The sequence below is a fragment of the Besnoitia besnoiti genome, assembly GCF_002563875.1.
Source record: "Besnoitia besnoiti strain Bb-Ger1 chromosome Unknown contig00014, whole genome shotgun sequence".
Taxonomy (NCBI): Eukaryota; Apicomplexa; class Conoidasida; order Eucoccidiorida; family Sarcocystidae; genus Besnoitia; species Besnoitia besnoiti.
The window spans coordinates 1,366,140-1,381,664 of NW_021703916.1; the positions used below are offsets into that span (position 1 = coordinate 1,366,140).

At 64.6% G+C, this 15,525-nt stretch overlaps 1 protein-coding gene across 1 annotated transcript in view; it reads right to left on the reverse strand.

Annotated features, from left to right (window-relative positions):
• Window positions 1-15,525, reverse strand: part of BESB_026620 (uncharacterized protein) — a gene marked incomplete at both ends in the record, with an annotated part of 35,213 nt that overhangs the window by 12,920 nt on the left and 6,768 nt on the right. Inside the window, 10 exons of the mRNA XM_029361342.1 lie at window positions 139-420; window positions 770-963; window positions 1,459-5,869; window positions 6,231-8,494; window positions 8,858-10,595; window positions 11,056-11,974; window positions 12,140-12,717; window positions 13,141-13,644; window positions 13,990-15,093; window positions 15,247-15,477. Of these exons, the coding sequence (XP_029215697.1) occupies window positions 139-420; window positions 770-963; window positions 1,459-5,869; window positions 6,231-8,494; window positions 8,858-10,595; window positions 11,056-11,974; window positions 12,140-12,717; window positions 13,141-13,644; window positions 13,990-15,093; window positions 15,247-15,477 (12,225 nt within the window). The remainder of the gene's footprint in view (window positions 1-138; window positions 421-769; window positions 964-1,458; window positions 5,870-6,230; window positions 8,495-8,857; window positions 10,596-11,055; window positions 11,975-12,139; window positions 12,718-13,140; window positions 13,645-13,989; window positions 15,094-15,246; window positions 15,478-15,525) is intronic.

Here is a 15,525-nt window from a genome sequence, read left to right on the forward strand (position 1 = left end):
GTGGCGGTTTCAGAGGTGTGACTCAAGCACACCGCGCACAGAAGAGACTTGGCAGAGTCAGCGAGCGCTCGACTAGACACTGAGGCTGGATGTGCTGCCAAGTGAGGAGGTCTTCGTGTCCCTTGAGAGAGGCCTCACCTCGTCTCCTGTGGGAAGTCCGTCGAGGTGCTCATCCCCGTCGTCGTCGTGCGCAGCCTCCTCGTCTTCGTCGAGGGCGGATGAGCCTCCGTCATCGCTGCTGGCATCCGGAGATGAGTCTCCACCGCCGCGGTCGCGCCTCCTGCGCCCCCCGCCCGTGAGAGAGGAGACGAGGTCCTGAACCTCGTCTTCGATTATGGCTTCTTCTTCGTGGGGCTGCAGGTCGTCGTCCTCGTCGTCTTCCTCATCGAGAAGCTCCTCATAATCCAAGTCGCCACGCTCCTGGAGACACCAGAGATGCCAGATGCAGATGAACGAAGGTAACTCGCCGCTCGCTCCGCACTGGAACGAGGCGGCGCCAAGGAGAGAGGCGAAGGAATGCGGCCGACGAGGCCGCCTGGCACGGTGAAGGCGTCACCGCGCACGCGGTACAGCTCATAAAGCCGCACAGTTTTTTTTCTAAATAAGGCCGTGCCTTCTTTCCGCACATTGCTCTTTGCGATGCTGGGACGCAGCGGCAGCAACGAGGAGGCAACCTCAAGAAAATCCAGTTTTTTTCCGCCTCAAAGGGGAGCAAAACAAGGTCGCCGCTTGCAAGGCTCCTCCTCCTCCCGTCGAGCAGTTGACTTACCCGGATGCGCGGCGCATCGTCGTCGTCATCTTCGTCGTCTTCCTCGTCTTCTTCGTCGTCTTCCTCCTCTTCAACCTCTCCAGGGCCCTGCATCATCACTTCTTCCTCCTCCTCGACTTCGTGCGGAAGCTCGCGCGTGCTCGTTAGCGCCCCCCCTGCAGCCGCAGGAGTGCCGTCGTCGTCTTCACTTTCCGCTAAAGCAAAGCATAGAGAGACACACGGCTAAGATCAAAAACCCGACAAAGAAGAGCCCTAAACAGGCCAGTCAGTAGTACACGGCAGGACGACCCCCCACATCCAGGCAGAAAGTCATGTGTGAAGAGGAAGGTGATTCCACTCGCGTGCGCGGTGTTTCGCTGCAGTAATCTTGAAATCTCTAGTTCTTGGTGGTGCGTCTAGATATGCAAAAGATAAGACTCCCTTGCGCCGAGTCGGAGTCAGAGAAAGCTGAACAGTTCATGTGGAACGGCCAGGAGGCAGGGAGGGAATGAAGTTTATCGTTCTCTCAGTGGTACTTCCGTCACAGGAGCGTTTTGCATACCAGCAACAGCGTACGTCTTATATATGCATATGCATATACATATATATATGTATATACATATACGTAGTTCTATCGACACGTGGGGCGATCCTTGACAGAGTGTTCTTCGTTTCTAGGTTGGAGTTGAGAACTCGCGCGTGCTCCCTACCTGAATCAGCATCGACGTCTTCTTCCTCCTCTTCCTCCTCTTCCGTGAGACCCACGGCATCATCCTCTTCGTCGCCTGCAAGCTCGTCATCGTCTTCATCGTCTGCGTCGTCCAAGTCGAAGAGCTCGCACCGCACGGCCATTTCGTCGTCGTCTTCGTCCTCCTCCGGCTCCTGTTCCTCCTCGACGTCCCAGTCTTCTTCTTCGTCCTCCGGTTCCCCCTCTTCGTCGTCCTCATCGTCATCGTCATCTTCGTCGTCGTCGTCGTCGTCGTCTCCGTCCTCCTCGTCTTCCTCATCGTCGAGGTCGTCTGCATCTGCTTCCTCGTACTCCAGCGCCGCCGCGCGCCGTCGCATGCGCCGCGCTCGCGCTCGGCTCCTGCCGGAGGCCTCATCATCATCTTCGTCATCATCGTCACCCTCGTCGTCATCTTCGTCCTCCGCTTCCTCGTCCGTGGCTTCCGCGCTGCTGCGTCTCTTCCTGTCCCCCTTGGTCCGCGCCCCGGGCCTGTCTCTCGCGCCGGCGGCCTTCCGGTCTCCAGACGGAGACGCGGTCGGGAGCCCCAGCAGCTCGGGCGAGGTCAAAATCGTCAGGCACCGCACAGCCACCGTGACTGACACGTATGCGTCTTCGCTGTGAAGAGGCAGTTGAAAAAGGAAGAGAGAGAGAGAGTCTCGCAGCCGCTGCAAGTCCTCCAGGGAGAGCCCGTATTGGCTCTTCAGCGACGGCAGGGCGGCTGCAGCCGGCGACCGCGCCGCAGGCGCGCCAGAGTCGTTTTTGCAGTCCCCACCCGCGAACGGGTTCCCCGACGTCGGGCGCTTCGGGCGGTCGCCGTCGCCGTCTCTCCCCCCTGAGGAGGAACTTGAAGAGGACGACGAGCTTCCGGAGGAAGCCGCAGAGAGAGAAGATGAGCCTGCGCTCGCGTTGCCGCGCGACGAAGAAGCCGCCGTCCTGCCTCCTGCTGGCTGCTGCCGCGAGGAAGCGGACGAAGAGGCGTGAGTCCGGTAGCCGGCCGCAGAGCTCGAAACCGAGTGGCTCGCCGCGCCGGCGGCGTCTCCCGCAGCACTCTCTGAAGCAGGGTCGTCTCTCGCCTCTTCTTCCTCCGCATGCATAGTCCCCTCCAAGCTGTCTGCCGCAGCCGCAACCCTCTCGCGGGCGCCCTGAGACGTGGAGGACGAGCCGCTCCTGTCACCTCCTCCTCCGCGCGACGAGCTCCCGCCGTCACCACTTCCAGACGACGAGCCGGAGCTTCCTCCTCCTCCTCGCGACCGGCCGGAGGACGCCGCGGCGCCTCCGCCGCCGGCTTCGCCCCCGTCGTCTCCGTCCTCCCCCGGGTCGCCCCGATTCGAGTTGGAGGCGTGGGCGGTCGAGCTCCCCTCGGAGGCGGCCTCGGCGTGCGGTGCGGTCGCCGACGAGGAAAGCGAAAGCAGGAGCGGATTCGGCGGGAGTTCCTTCGGCAGCGTGAAGAGGCGATACAAGAGCGAAGAGAGAATGTAGAAGGCCGTAATCTGCAGGTCTGCCGGAAGGAGGTACTGCAGCAGAAGAACCGAGTTCGACGGCGGGAGGAGACTCGAAGGCGAAGAAGTCTGAGGGCCTAAGTCTCCACACAGGCCCCCCGCCACGCCCAGCTTGGTCGTCGCGGCGCTCGGGTGCGCGTGCGTACCCCCCCCACCGGCTGCCGCCGCCGCCTTGCGGGCCTCGCGGGCCCCGGCGCCCCGCGTCGTCACGTTGCCGGTCGCCGCGGCAGAGGCCACAGCGGCCGCCAGGGCGTAGCAGTCAGAGCCCTCGGCGCCGCCTCTCTGCTCGTCGGCGGCAAGAAGCTGGAGACGCTCCCTCTGCTGGGACCGGAGGACATTTTGGTCGATGCCGAAGACGGCGTCGAGGGCGCCGCTGCTGTCCCCGCGGTCGCGCTTCTTCCTCGAGCTCAGCAGCGCAGGCGTGAAGGTGCCCGCGAGCGAGACGCCGCGCGCCAGAGACGTGAGCGCGCCGCTGACTTGCTGGAAGAGAATCTTTCGCACATCCAGGCTGCAGCAGGCCATGGCGCCCAGCAGCTGCAGGAAGTGATTCAGCGAAACGAGCGCCGGACTGTTGACCAGCGACAAGGTCGAAGACGCGGCCAGCTTCTTCTTTCGCTGCAGCTCCAGCGCCACCGCGTACGACTTGTCGGTGCACGCATACGGTGGGAGTGTCAGCGTCAACAGCCTCGAGAAGACGTCCCGCAACAGGTAGTCCAGCAGCGGCCGGACGGGCGCAGACGCAGAGGACGCAGTCGATGAAGATGCAGAGCCTGAAGACGACAGATGCACCGCGCCACTGGCGAGAGGGCCGATGTGCCCTCGACAAGCAGCCGAGCCCGCGCCGCCGCCAGGCGTCTGCGCCGAGCCCGGGAGGTCGCCCGTCGTCCGCGTGGCGAGCGAGGACGAGGCAGACGGCTGTCTCTCGTCTTCGCCTCCTCCTCCTGCGGGTCCTGTGGGACGCAACGCCGCCAGTGCCGGGATGCCCGCCGCAGCCGCCTCGAGCTTCCTTTCTCCGCCCCGCGGCAGCGGGCTGCTGCCGCGGCGCTCCCCGGAGCCCGCGAGGGCCCCTTGGTGGTGAGCGGAGAGATGGAGGACCGAGCGGAGGACGTCGAAGCCTCCGCCGGCGCTCTGCGCAGCGGCCGCCTCTCCGACCAGAGACGACAAACAACTCGAGAAAGTCCAGGGCGGCGCCTGCGGCACGTAGAGGCGGATCATCTCCGCCCCCACCATCCCTGCGGCCGCGCCGCCCGCATTCGACGAAGATGTGCAAGCAGCAGGAACCGCTGCGGCGCTCTCGCGGCCTGACTGCTGGCTAGGCCACTCGGCGCTCACAGATGACGCAGCGGCGTCTGACCCCGCCGCGCCGGACGGCGGAGGCTGGGAAGCGGCGCGAAGCTTGTGCAGCGGATGCGCGCGAGGCAGGGAGCCTGAGGCTCCAGGCGCCCCCTGCTTCATTCTCTCGTCCCCTGCTGCCCCGGCCGCGCAGCCTTCCTTCTCCTCCCCTGGCTGCGACGCGCCGAGAGACACCGGAGACGACGCTTCTTCGCCGGCACCACGCCCGGCACGCAAACCGACCGCAGAGCCTGCCGCCAAGGCGTCTCCGCCTCGTCCTTCGTTGTCCTGCACGCCGCAGCTGGCGGCCGCGACGGCCGACGCCGGAGGTGCGGGAAAGAGCAGCGACATCGGCTTGTAGAGGAGAGAAAGCACAGAGGGGTAAGAACTGACCAGCTGAATCATGATGTAGAAGAGAGAGTCTGCAGTCAAAGCAAAAGGGTACATCGGGCGGACGCCAGAGGCCCAGCTCGCCTCGGCCTTCGTGCCTTCACCTTCTTTCTGTGGCAGCCGAAGCACGGAGTCCAGGTTGCGCCAGGCCCCAGACAGGCCCGCCTGCTGTGGGCCGTCTTTCTTCCTCTCCCCCTCACTCGGCTTTGCATCGCCGACCGTCTTCTTCTCACCCTGCGTACCGTCCACGACCGCCGCGTCGCCCTCCTTGTCGTCCTTCTCCTGCTTCTGCAGCGCGGGCTGCTGCTGCTGCAGCGGCGCGGAGGCAAGGCGCGTCATGGCCTCGAGGTTGAGGAAGAGAACAGAGTAGTCTGTGAGGAGGCCCATGAGCATGGCGGCGATGTTTGGGCTCTTGCGCGCCTGAAATAGCAGGCGCTTCATCTTCCGCTGGTGCGGGTGAGACTGCGGGCGTTCGTGTTCCTCCAGCCACCGCAGCAGCACGAGGGGCTCTTCCTTTCCGCCGTCTCTCCCAGCCGCTTCGCCTCCTTCGTCCTCAGGGTAGTATCCCACCCCCTGCACGCCGCGTCTGAACACGTAGCCCTTCTTCGGGCCTACGTAAATGCCGCACGGAATCGGCTCGGGAGGCGGTGAGCTCGCCTTCGCCGCTGCCTGTGGCTTCTCAGCCTCCTTCTCTGCCTCACCCTCCATCTGGACGTCCACGTCGCCTCCGCCTGCAAGAGCGACTTCCGCTCGCTCCTCCGGTCTCTCCTCTTCCAACCCGCCTCCCCGCTGCTCGCCCTCAGGCCCCGGCGTGACGGAGGCCGACGGCGGACTTCGCTTCTCCTCGCTTCGGCTCGACCGCCTGCGCATCGCCGCGGACTCGCCTGACTCCTCCGCGTGCGCCACGCCTTCACGCGGATTCAAGCTCGGCGAAGCCGGCTTCTCTCCGTCGCCCTCGCTCGCCCCCTCGCCGGTCTCCCCGGCGCCGTCCGCTCCTCCAGATGAGGCGCCCGACGCGGTGCTGCAGACCTGACAGCAGGCTCGAATAATCTGCTCAACAAGAAGAGGCGTCCGCTGGAGGAACGGCGCCAACGTTTCCAAAATCGCCTCTGCAGGCACGAGCGGCCGCAGAGACTCCTCCTCAGACGCCGACGGGGGCGGGGCCCCGTGGACCTGCAGACAGCAAACAGCCGCGGAGTGACCATAAAAAAAGACGTCGCGTGTGGCTGCCTCTTGCCTCAAGAGAAATGCTGACCCTCGCATCGCTTGAAGTCGTACTCGCGTCCTCTCTGTACGGCTCGCGCATGCGTTTCCATTTTCATGAAAACGCCCGAGTGTGACGTCTCTACCACTTTTTTGTCGCTTCGCCCGAAATCCCTATGCTGGGTGTTTGACTGCCATCGAAGCAGTCTCTCACAGGCCCTCTCCTTCTGCTCTCTGGATTTAGGACGACCCGCTGATTGAGTGAAACCGAGCGATTGTTCAACAGTGTCTCGGTGTAAGCACAATGAAGGAGGCAGGCGCCCCCGCTTACCCTTCGGTAGAGCGTTCGACCAGCGAGTTGCGCACGCTTGAAGAGATAGCGGAGTTCGTTTTCGATGAAGGTCGCGAGCACGGTCTGGTCTTCGCATGCGTGCGAGATGATTTGCTGGATCAGACTGAGCATGCCGCTGCATCCAGCCGTCCTTGGCGCCCTGAGGAGGAGGCCTAGGCCTCCGCCGAGTGCCCACGCGGGCGCCGCAGCGCTCTTCTCGTCCCTGCCGCCTTCAGCCCCCTTCGCAGCGCCCTGCGACGGAGACAGAAGATTCGCCGGATGCGGAAGAAGCGCGACGTGGTTTTCGAATGAGCAGGTGGCGTGCGCGAGGGTCGCTGTGATGGAGAAGAAGGGAAGCGACGCGAGTTTCCCTGTGAGGAATTTCGCGCTCTGCGTCGAGCCCGAAGGGGGTCGCAGCGACAGAGGAGTCGTCAACGAGGGCGACGCAGCAAGTTTTTCGACTCTCTCCGCGTCCCTGCATCCTTCTGCCTCGTCCATAATAGCGTCGACCTGGCCTTCCTCGCGGCCGCCCTCCTCGCCACCGCCCTCCTCGCGGCCTGCCTCGCCTGCGCGCTCGCGCCGACCCTCGGTGGAGACCGAGAGGAGTCGACCGACGCGTGGCGTGTAGAGGAGCAGGTGGAGTGCATTCGAAGGGACGACGGTGAGGTGCTGCAGAATCTGCAGCATCGCCAAAGTCGTCTCTCCGTCGAGCCCCGGATAGAAGCAGAGGAGATCGAGGCAGCCAGTTATCATTTGGCGCTGCTCGTGGGGCGGCAGCAGCCGCCCAGCTGAGACGCCCACGGCTGCCGTCGGAGGCGAGGGAACCGATGGAGCGCTGAGGCTGGGGCCTTCGCTTTCAGGCCCGTGGGCTTCGCGCTCCCTGGACCCCGCGCTGGAGGAGGAGGAGACGGACGTGAGCGAGGCGCTCGCCGGTCGCTCGTGGAGAAGATAAAACGGCAGGAGTTCTTGGATGCAGAGAAGCGCGGGAAGAATGAAGGGTGGAGGGCGCGCCGCGGCCGGAATCGCCGCAGGCAAACACGTGGGCGCCGACGCGCAGGACGGCAGGGGCGACCGCGCCGAGGGCGGAATCTGTGAGCCCGAGGGAAAGGGGACGATCGTCGCGACCTTGGCGTCAGTCACCAGAGGCGACGACGAGGACGGCGAGGAGGCAGGCGGGGTAGTTGGGAGGTCGAGGAGACACCAGGAGGCCACAGGAAGGACCGGCGACGCAGACGAACCAGTTCTCTCTGGTATTCCTGCTCCCACGCCTTCCTCCCCCTCCAAGCGGGACACGGACGACGGAGAAGTCTTCGCCTCTCCACCCTCAGTTTTGAGGCTCGCCCGCTCACTCGTACGGGTCGCCGCGTCCTCAGGCGCATGCGGGCCGCCGCTCGCACCGAACAACTCCGGGAAGAGGAAGACGCCTTTCGTCTGCGACATGTAAAATGGATGCGAAGACGCCAGGAGGGATTCCTCAGACAAGCTCGCGGCGATCAGCTTCCAAAAAATCCCCACCGGGTGATTCCGACACGCCACCGCCGCCGAGTTGACCCAACCCGTTTCGCGCTCCTTCCCGCCTGCAGCCGCACCTGCGCGCGGAGCCCCTACGCCTCGCGTCGCCCCAGCGCCGCCCGTCGCTGCCTTCTCGGCTGTAGGCAGGCCGGACTCCGCCCCGCTCGCCCGCTCGCCCTTCTTCGCAGCGGCGGCGGAGACCGCGGCGGTCGACGCCGCGCCCAGCGGCGGCTTGGCCGCGCCAGCGTGACCCCTCGTGCCGAGCTTCTTCCCCTGCAGCAGCGCGTCCTCCCTCTCCTCTCTCTCCGCCGCGCTCGCTCGCCGTCGCATCAACGCAGCGGTGGCATGGAAGACCGCCAGCAGCATGCCCTTTGCGTTCCGTTTGCGGTGGAGCAGGTGCGCCAGGAGGAAGCAGGTCCCGTAGAGCTGCTGCTGCAGTCTGAGGGCGAGCAGCGACGCCCGAAAGGAGGCTGCGCCGCCACTGGCGCCCGTCTCCGCTGCGGCGACCTCGGCCGGCGTCTTTTTCCCCTCCGCAGCCATAGGCGCGCTCGGCTGCGTCCCGCCGGCGTCGAATCTAGAGAAGAAAGACGCAAGCGAGGGAAGCCGGAAAGCCAAGTCCGGCACAGAGAGACACAGCTGACGGAGGTGGAGCAGACGAGACGCGAGGAGCCGCATCGTGACGAATAGATTGCGCTCGCCCATCTGCTGCAGAAGCACGGCTGGCGGCAGCGGCAGACGCCGTTCAGAAGTGCCTAAAGGAGACGCAGACACACACAAAGCGCCCAGTTAGCCTCCGCGGGCCGCAGAGATGGCGCATGCGGCACGAGCGACAGCGAACTGACACCGGAGAGCGCTGGAAGAGGCGAAAAAAACCGACGCCGCGAAAGTGGGACTCAGACACGTCGCACACCCAAAAAGAGGACGGCAACGTGTCTCTAAGTCAAGCAACCAGTAGGGGGGCGCTAGCTATACCGAAGACCTGAACACGTGGAGGGCACGGAAGAAGGCGGAGTGGAGATGCGGAACACACAGGACCACGCGAACAAGACACAGAAATCAAGCTGGACACAGTTCCATGTTCCATCTTTCGCATTCTCGCTGTGCCCATCACGTACCTCCAGAACCCGCTCCGGATGCGGCGGCTTTGGGAGCATCCGCCTCAGGCTTTTCATCCGAGTCCTTTGTCTCTGCGCGTCGTTCTGCGGTCTCGTCGCCTCCGCCGCTGGCACGTTTGCCTTCTTCCTGTCCTCCCTCGCCCGCTTCCGCAATTCCATCTTTGCCACCCTGCGGCGCATCTGCGTGCCTCTTGTCCTTCGCGTCTCTCAGCCCTTCGCCTTCCTCTTGGGCCCTTCGGCGCTTGTCGCTGGGCTCGTGGTCGCCGTTGACTGGGCGTCCGCGCTTCCGCTCTACCGCGAGATCCAGGGGAGCGCCGAGGAGCTTCATCAGGGCCTCGCAAAGGGACGCGACGCTCTGCGGCAGCACGCACGCGAGGTTGAGCAGCTGGGGGAGAATCTCTCGCTGAAGCGTTTCGGTGAACTCGCGCGCCTTCAAGTCGCTGATGTGAGTCGAGATGCGTCCATCCCAAGACACGCGTCCGCGCGCCCCGCCGGGGGTCTCGCTCTTCTCGCCCGCACCGTCGCGCCCTTGACGCCCGACTTCTCCGCCGCGCTCCGCGGCGCCCCGCTGACCACTGTTGCCGTCGCCCCAGGTTTCGTCGAGCTCGAGACGCCCGGAGAGCGCGGCCGTCGCCGCCACGAAGAAGAGGGCCTCCGTCGCTTGGCCTCCTGCCGCTCGCTCGCCGCCTCCGCCGCGGCCCCGGCCGCTGGAGCCCAAGCCGTAGAACGAGCCCCCAAGGCCCCGATTAAGGCTCCCTTGCCCCGCGCCGCCGGTGATCGCCGCCACTAAGGCCCGCGTCACACTCGCCAGCTGAGCCGCGCTGTTAGAAACGCTTTCTTCCGCGCTGAAACTCGGCAGAAGCACCGTGCCAAAGTAGTCAAACGAAGGCCCCACCTCGCCCATCAGCGCAGACGCCGCCGCGACCGCGGCCGCGCGCGGCGTAGGAAGAGTCGGGGAAGAGGACGAAGAGGACGCCGAAGAAGACGAAGAGGCCTGAGACGCGGAACTCTGGCCTGTGGCGCCCGCCGCCTCCTGCCCAGTGCTAGCTGTGCTCTGCGGGCTGGCAGCGGACCCGGCCGCCGTTGCCTCCGCGCTGTCGGCTGCGCCTGAACGACTTCTGGCCGTCGCCTGCGCCCTCGCGCCTTCAGCGGCGGAGGCACTGCCGGAGACCGGAGGCGGCGAGCCGGCCGCCTGCGTCGAACTCTGATTGCCTGTCTCCGTCCCTGCGGACGTCGCGGAGCCGCCTCTCTCCGTGCCCGATGCGCCCTCAGCCGGGCAGGCGGAGGCACTGCCTCCGCTGCTGGTAGCGCTTGGATCACTGTTGCCATTGGCCCCCGACGCTTCTGTCGAATTGCTGGGCGTCGAGGAACTGCCGCTGTTCTCCGTGGAGGCAGAGGAAGCGCCTGCGGGAGCCCCTGCTTCCTCTTCCTCCGTCTGCCTCTCGATGAGCCACTCCATCGCGAGCTCCACGCTTCGCGCGTTGGTCGCGTCGATCGCCCTCTGCGCCAGAGTCTCTTCAAATCCCATTTCTGTGAGTTGACTCAGAATCCTGGCTCTGTGGGCCGCTCGCTGGGCGTGCAAAGACGAGCCTCGTCCCTCGCCGCCCATGCTCATTCCTCGACTGAGCCCACTCACGCCATGGGCTCCAGAACCGTAAGCGTGCGTGCCCGACCTCGCCGGAGGTGCAGGCGGCAGATCCACAAATGCGCTGTAGATCCACGCCCGTCGCTGGGGAGTCTGGAAAGCGCAGAAGACAGACAAAGGGACGCTACTCGTGGTGCAAGAATGTGAAGGCGCGCCACGTTTCGTCGAGAGTTCCTCATGACGAGCAAGAAGCTACAACGACATGAGCGACATGCTCGAAACTCCGAGGCGAATTCTGCAACCGATTCTCAGTCCTCCCCCGAAGAAGTGCGGTTTCTGGGCCCCAAGCCTGAGGCACCCCGCATGCAATACTAAGGTCTGCGAGTCGCGGCACACAGCCACATACGGATACATCCCCCCTGCCTGCGGTACGTTGAGGCCTAGGCGACTCCAGCAGCATGCCTCGGTTGTGTCGTCGGCGACGCGCAAGATTCGGTAAACTGCACAGAGAACTCTCAACGCGGACAGAGCTCTACCGCATGCCTCGTCGCGAGCCGCGCGTGCCTGCGGTTTCCTCTTGTCTACACATTTCCAAGCTCGCAGCAGCGCTTACCATGGTATCGAAGATGTGGTAGGTGATTTTGTGGGCGAACCCCGTGACGCGCTGCAAGAACGGAGCAAGTAGGGGCCCGAGCAGCCAGTCCTTCTCGGAGACATGTTTTTCTACGTGGTCCTGGTCGCCGGCGGCGCCTCTCGCGCCTTTGCTGTTTCGCCGCTTCCCGTCCGCTGGCCGGTCGGCGGCTCTGTCTCTCTTGTCCCCGCGCCCCGCAGCCTGCACGACGAGAGCCTCGGCGAGCTGCTGCTGCGCGTGGAAGCGCCGCGCAAGGTGGAGCCCGGAGCCCCCCGCTCCCGCCCCACCTCTGGCGGCTGAGCCGCCACCGGCAAGAGACGCCGGCGAGGCGGCGGCGGCGAGGACTGCAGAATCGTCCGGGAGACGCGGCGACACTCCGCACTTGGAGGCCAGCGACCACCACACGAGCACGTGCGCCGCCGCCTCGCACTGCACAGAGCGCAGCAGCCCGACAACGTCGCACGTGCCAAAGTCCTCGTGGGGTAGCAGAGACGGCGACGCAGCCTGCGGGGTCGAGTCGTTCGCCTGGAGTCGCAGATAGGCCTGTGAAATCGCCTCCGCAGAATACGTGAACCGGAGGGACCCTCTTCGCTTCGCCGTGGTTTTCCCCGCGTCTCCTGGAGTCGCCTTCTCGTTCTCTTTGGCAGCCGCAGCGCCCGCGGCGTTCTCCGCAGAAGAAACGCTCGACGAGCCGACGCCTGCTTCGGGCTCCCCTCCCTCCTGTCCCTGCGACCCAGAGGGTGGCGGACTCTCGCCTTCTGCACCTCCGCCGGCAGCTGAAACGTCTCTGCGGGTAGCCGAGGCCGAGGAAGCAGACGACGCGGATGCGTCCGCCGCGGCCGCGCTGCGGGCGCCCTGGGGCTCCTCCATGCGCTGGAAGTAAGAAGGCCGCTCTAGATTTCTGCAGACAAGAAGCACGGAGCGGCAGAGGGCGCCACTGGTACGCCACGAAGAAGCCGACGCTTGAATTTTTCTAAAAAGCGACACTAGCTACACATAGGCCCCGGAAAATACGTAAAGGCTTCGACATAGTGTTTCGCCGTCGAAAAGCAGTAGAGTTCCCTACCTCTGCAAAAATTGAGACACAGGGGAGTTGAGGCATCGCTTCCAGGAGGTGATTTTGTCGCAGTAGGCGAGCGCGCACTGAAGGCATTTGCTGGAGAGATCCCGGACAATTTTCATTTGACTCTCAGAAAGCTTCTCGAATTCCTTCATGAGGGCATACATCCACTTCAAAAACGCCTCGCGCCTCTTCTCCGCCTTGTCACCAACTTCCTTCTTGACCTCTCGCTCCTCCCCGACGCCCTCGGGTCTCCGCGCCTCTTCAGCATCGGCGTCTTGTCGGCTCGAGGAAGGAAGGGACGCGGCGGCGGCGGGGCCCTCCTCCAGCCCAGCTGCGCACGAAGGGAGGATTCTTCTCTTGCTTTCTTCCTCTTGGAACAAAAAGAGAGGAAGCAGTGCCTCCAGCGTCACAAGCGGCTGCGACGGCGAGTGCCTCCTCGCCGCCTCTGCGACGGAGACCCCTGTCCTCCGATCCGCCGCAGGCGCGCCCGTTGCAAAGCGCGACACGAAAAAACAGTGGACTGCCAAGTTGACCGCGAACGCGTAGTCGACGGCGCGCATAAGCGCGGTGACGCCCCCGACCTGCACAAACAAATAACGTACACAAATGAGCAACCTGGAAGCATTCCTACACGTCCCTGGCCGCCCCCACAGCGCCAGGCAGAAAACGTGCAGCACCCAGGCCGCAGTTCGGCGACCTCGCAGTGAACTCCGAGGACGCAGCGCCTCGAATCCACGCTCAGCTGCCGTCTCTCCGTACCAATGAAGCAAAGCAAGCTGGCGTCGGCACACGTCAAGAAGTCAATATCTCCGGTATTTGAGGAACGGAAGACGTCTGGATGAGGAGCTGCTTCTCGGCAAGCTCCCGCCAACTGCAGCCTCGCAAGCCTACGTCACTTCCAGGCGGAATCATCCTCCGCCGTAGATACGAATACACATGCATACAAGGCTACATGCACATGAATATATAGATATATATGTGAGATTGTCTGTTTTCTTGCGTACCTTATGGAAGGCGTCGAAGGTCATGGTGAGGAGGAGGCCGCGGTTTTTTTCGTCGACGTGAAGCTTGTAGAGCCAGTCGAGGACATCGCAGATGTACGCGAGCGTGCTGATGACGTTGAGGCCTTCAACAGCGACGGGGCTTCCTTCTTCTTGCGTTCTGTCCAGGCCCCTCTCGTCTCCATTGGTCGCCTCTGCATGCTGCGCGGCTTCGTCCTTTTCCTTGTCTTTCTCGTCACGGCGTCTGGTCTTTCTCTGTCGCAGCGCCCGTCCCCGCTCCTTGTCGGCCTCGCCCTCATATTCCTTCGACGTCGCCTCGCTCGTCTCCACCTCTTCACTCGAAAAAAGCAGCGGCGTAGGCAGCGGCACGGAGGGGACGGGGCGAAGGAGGTCGCGGCACTGCAGGCCGATGGAGAGACAGTGAAGCTGTGCAACTTGAATCAGGACCTGCTGCTGCGAAGATCCGCGCTTGCTGCGAATGGCGTTCGTGTTCAGCATGCGACTCGCCTGAAAGAAAACAAAAAAAAAGATAAACACGGTGCAGGAACGGCCCGTGCCTCGCCCGGCGCTCGCCCTCCTCCCGAGTTTTCCAACTTCTGCGGCTTCTGCAAACTAAGTTCCTTCACAGCCTCCGGGCGTCTCTCCGCCTGTGCATTTTCGCTTCCTGGTGTCTCGTCGTTGTCCTCTCTACTCCCCTTCTCGCCTGTCCACCCGCTCCCCCCCTTCTTCCCCCCGCCCCCCCCCCCCCCTTCAGCTGCCTTTGGGCTTCCCGCCCGCGGCCCCTGAGAAGCCAGGGGCGCATTTTCTGTTCACTTGTCTGTTTCGCTAGATCGGCTCTCGTGAAGAGCTTACGTTGACAACGACTGCACGAATGGTTTGCAGCATGCCGCGGAGGGTTTCGGTGAGGACGATTGGCGAGTTCGCCGTCTCCTCCGCGATGAGCATCTCGCGGTGTTCACCCGCCGCAGGGGAGGGTGCGTCTGCCTCGCGCATCTCCTCCTCGTGCGCTGCCCGCTCGCCTCCAGGCACGGCCGGCACGTCTTCTGTTCGCCGTCGCCCTGCGTCGGCCCCAGGCGGCGCCACGCGGTCTCCGTCCGAAGCGGCGACGCTGTAGGCGTACTGCACGAGGCTGCTCCAGAGCATGTCGTTGCTGGACAGCGCGTCGCTGGCGCCTGCGGCGTACACGTTCTTCGCCGTCTGCGCAAGCGCCTTGCTGGCGCGAATCGCTGGGTGTTCGTGTGCGTTGTGGCGGCTGCTGAGGAGGGACGGCGTGCCCTCGGCGTCGGAGAGCGGCGGCGAGGCGGCGTAGAGGAGGCGAAGCGCGAACGGCGTCACGCGCTGGACCTCCAGAAGAAGCAGGCCGAGGTGCTGCAGCAGAAACAGCTGGTGCTGCGGCGACACACGCGTTCCCTGGCCTGCGCCGTAAGCCTGACCGACCTCGCGGCTCAGCATCGCCGCCACCTGCAGCGCACTCGAGCACGCGTCCACAGCCATCACCAGCGCCTGCCGGTCCTCCAGCCGCAGCGGCGGCGGTGGCGCCGCCCACCTCCCCCCCTGGGCAGTCGCCTCAGCCTCTCCGAGGCCGCCATACCGAAGCGCCGCGGGGACGCCTCCAGACTGCGGCCAGCGATCCAGCGCCCAGGCCTCAGCCAAGTCGCCGAGCTTCTTCGTGTTCTGGGTCGCCCGCGCGAGGAGCAGCAGCTGCAGCAGCAGCTGCGGAAGCGAAGACGACGCCGAGGCCACGTAGCGCAGCGTCAGGGCAAGAGGGTGCTGCGGGTAGAGGTGGAGAAACGCCGGCGGCAGCGAGGGCGCGGAGCAAAGCGACAAAATCAGGGGCACGCCGCCCTTGGCAACGAAGCAGCGAAGCGTGTCTGAATTCTGAAGAAACGTCCCCAACAGCTTGCCGACGTTCGCCAGACGATCCGCCAGCCACAGCGACGGCGGCGCCGGAGGAAGCTGAGAAAAAACACACACGAACCTTCTGTGCGTGAGGAAGGCGCTCCTCGCTCTCAAGGCTACGAACGTCCGCGAAGTCGCCACCCCTTGAGCAAGGTCGGCTCATCCCTAAACCCTTCGCGCGCCCTTCCCCGTCCTCCTCCCCGCGCCTACTTCCAAGTCCTGGAGCTGCAACGTGCGCTGACGCTTAGAGACCTCCACGCGCTTCTCGGCCTCCTGGGGGGGCACGGGTCGCCACAGCGGGAGCTTCGCCTCCTGTCTCTTCAGGTCGCGAAGGAGCGCGAGAAGCTGCTCCACGAACGACGCGCAGGTGTCAGAAACCGCCGCCGAGGACGACGCGGCCGAGGCTACGCTGCGGAGGACCTCCTCAAGAGAGCTCCCCAGCTGCGAAGAGACAGCGCAGAGATGCAGAACGCAGGAGGCGTCGCTGAA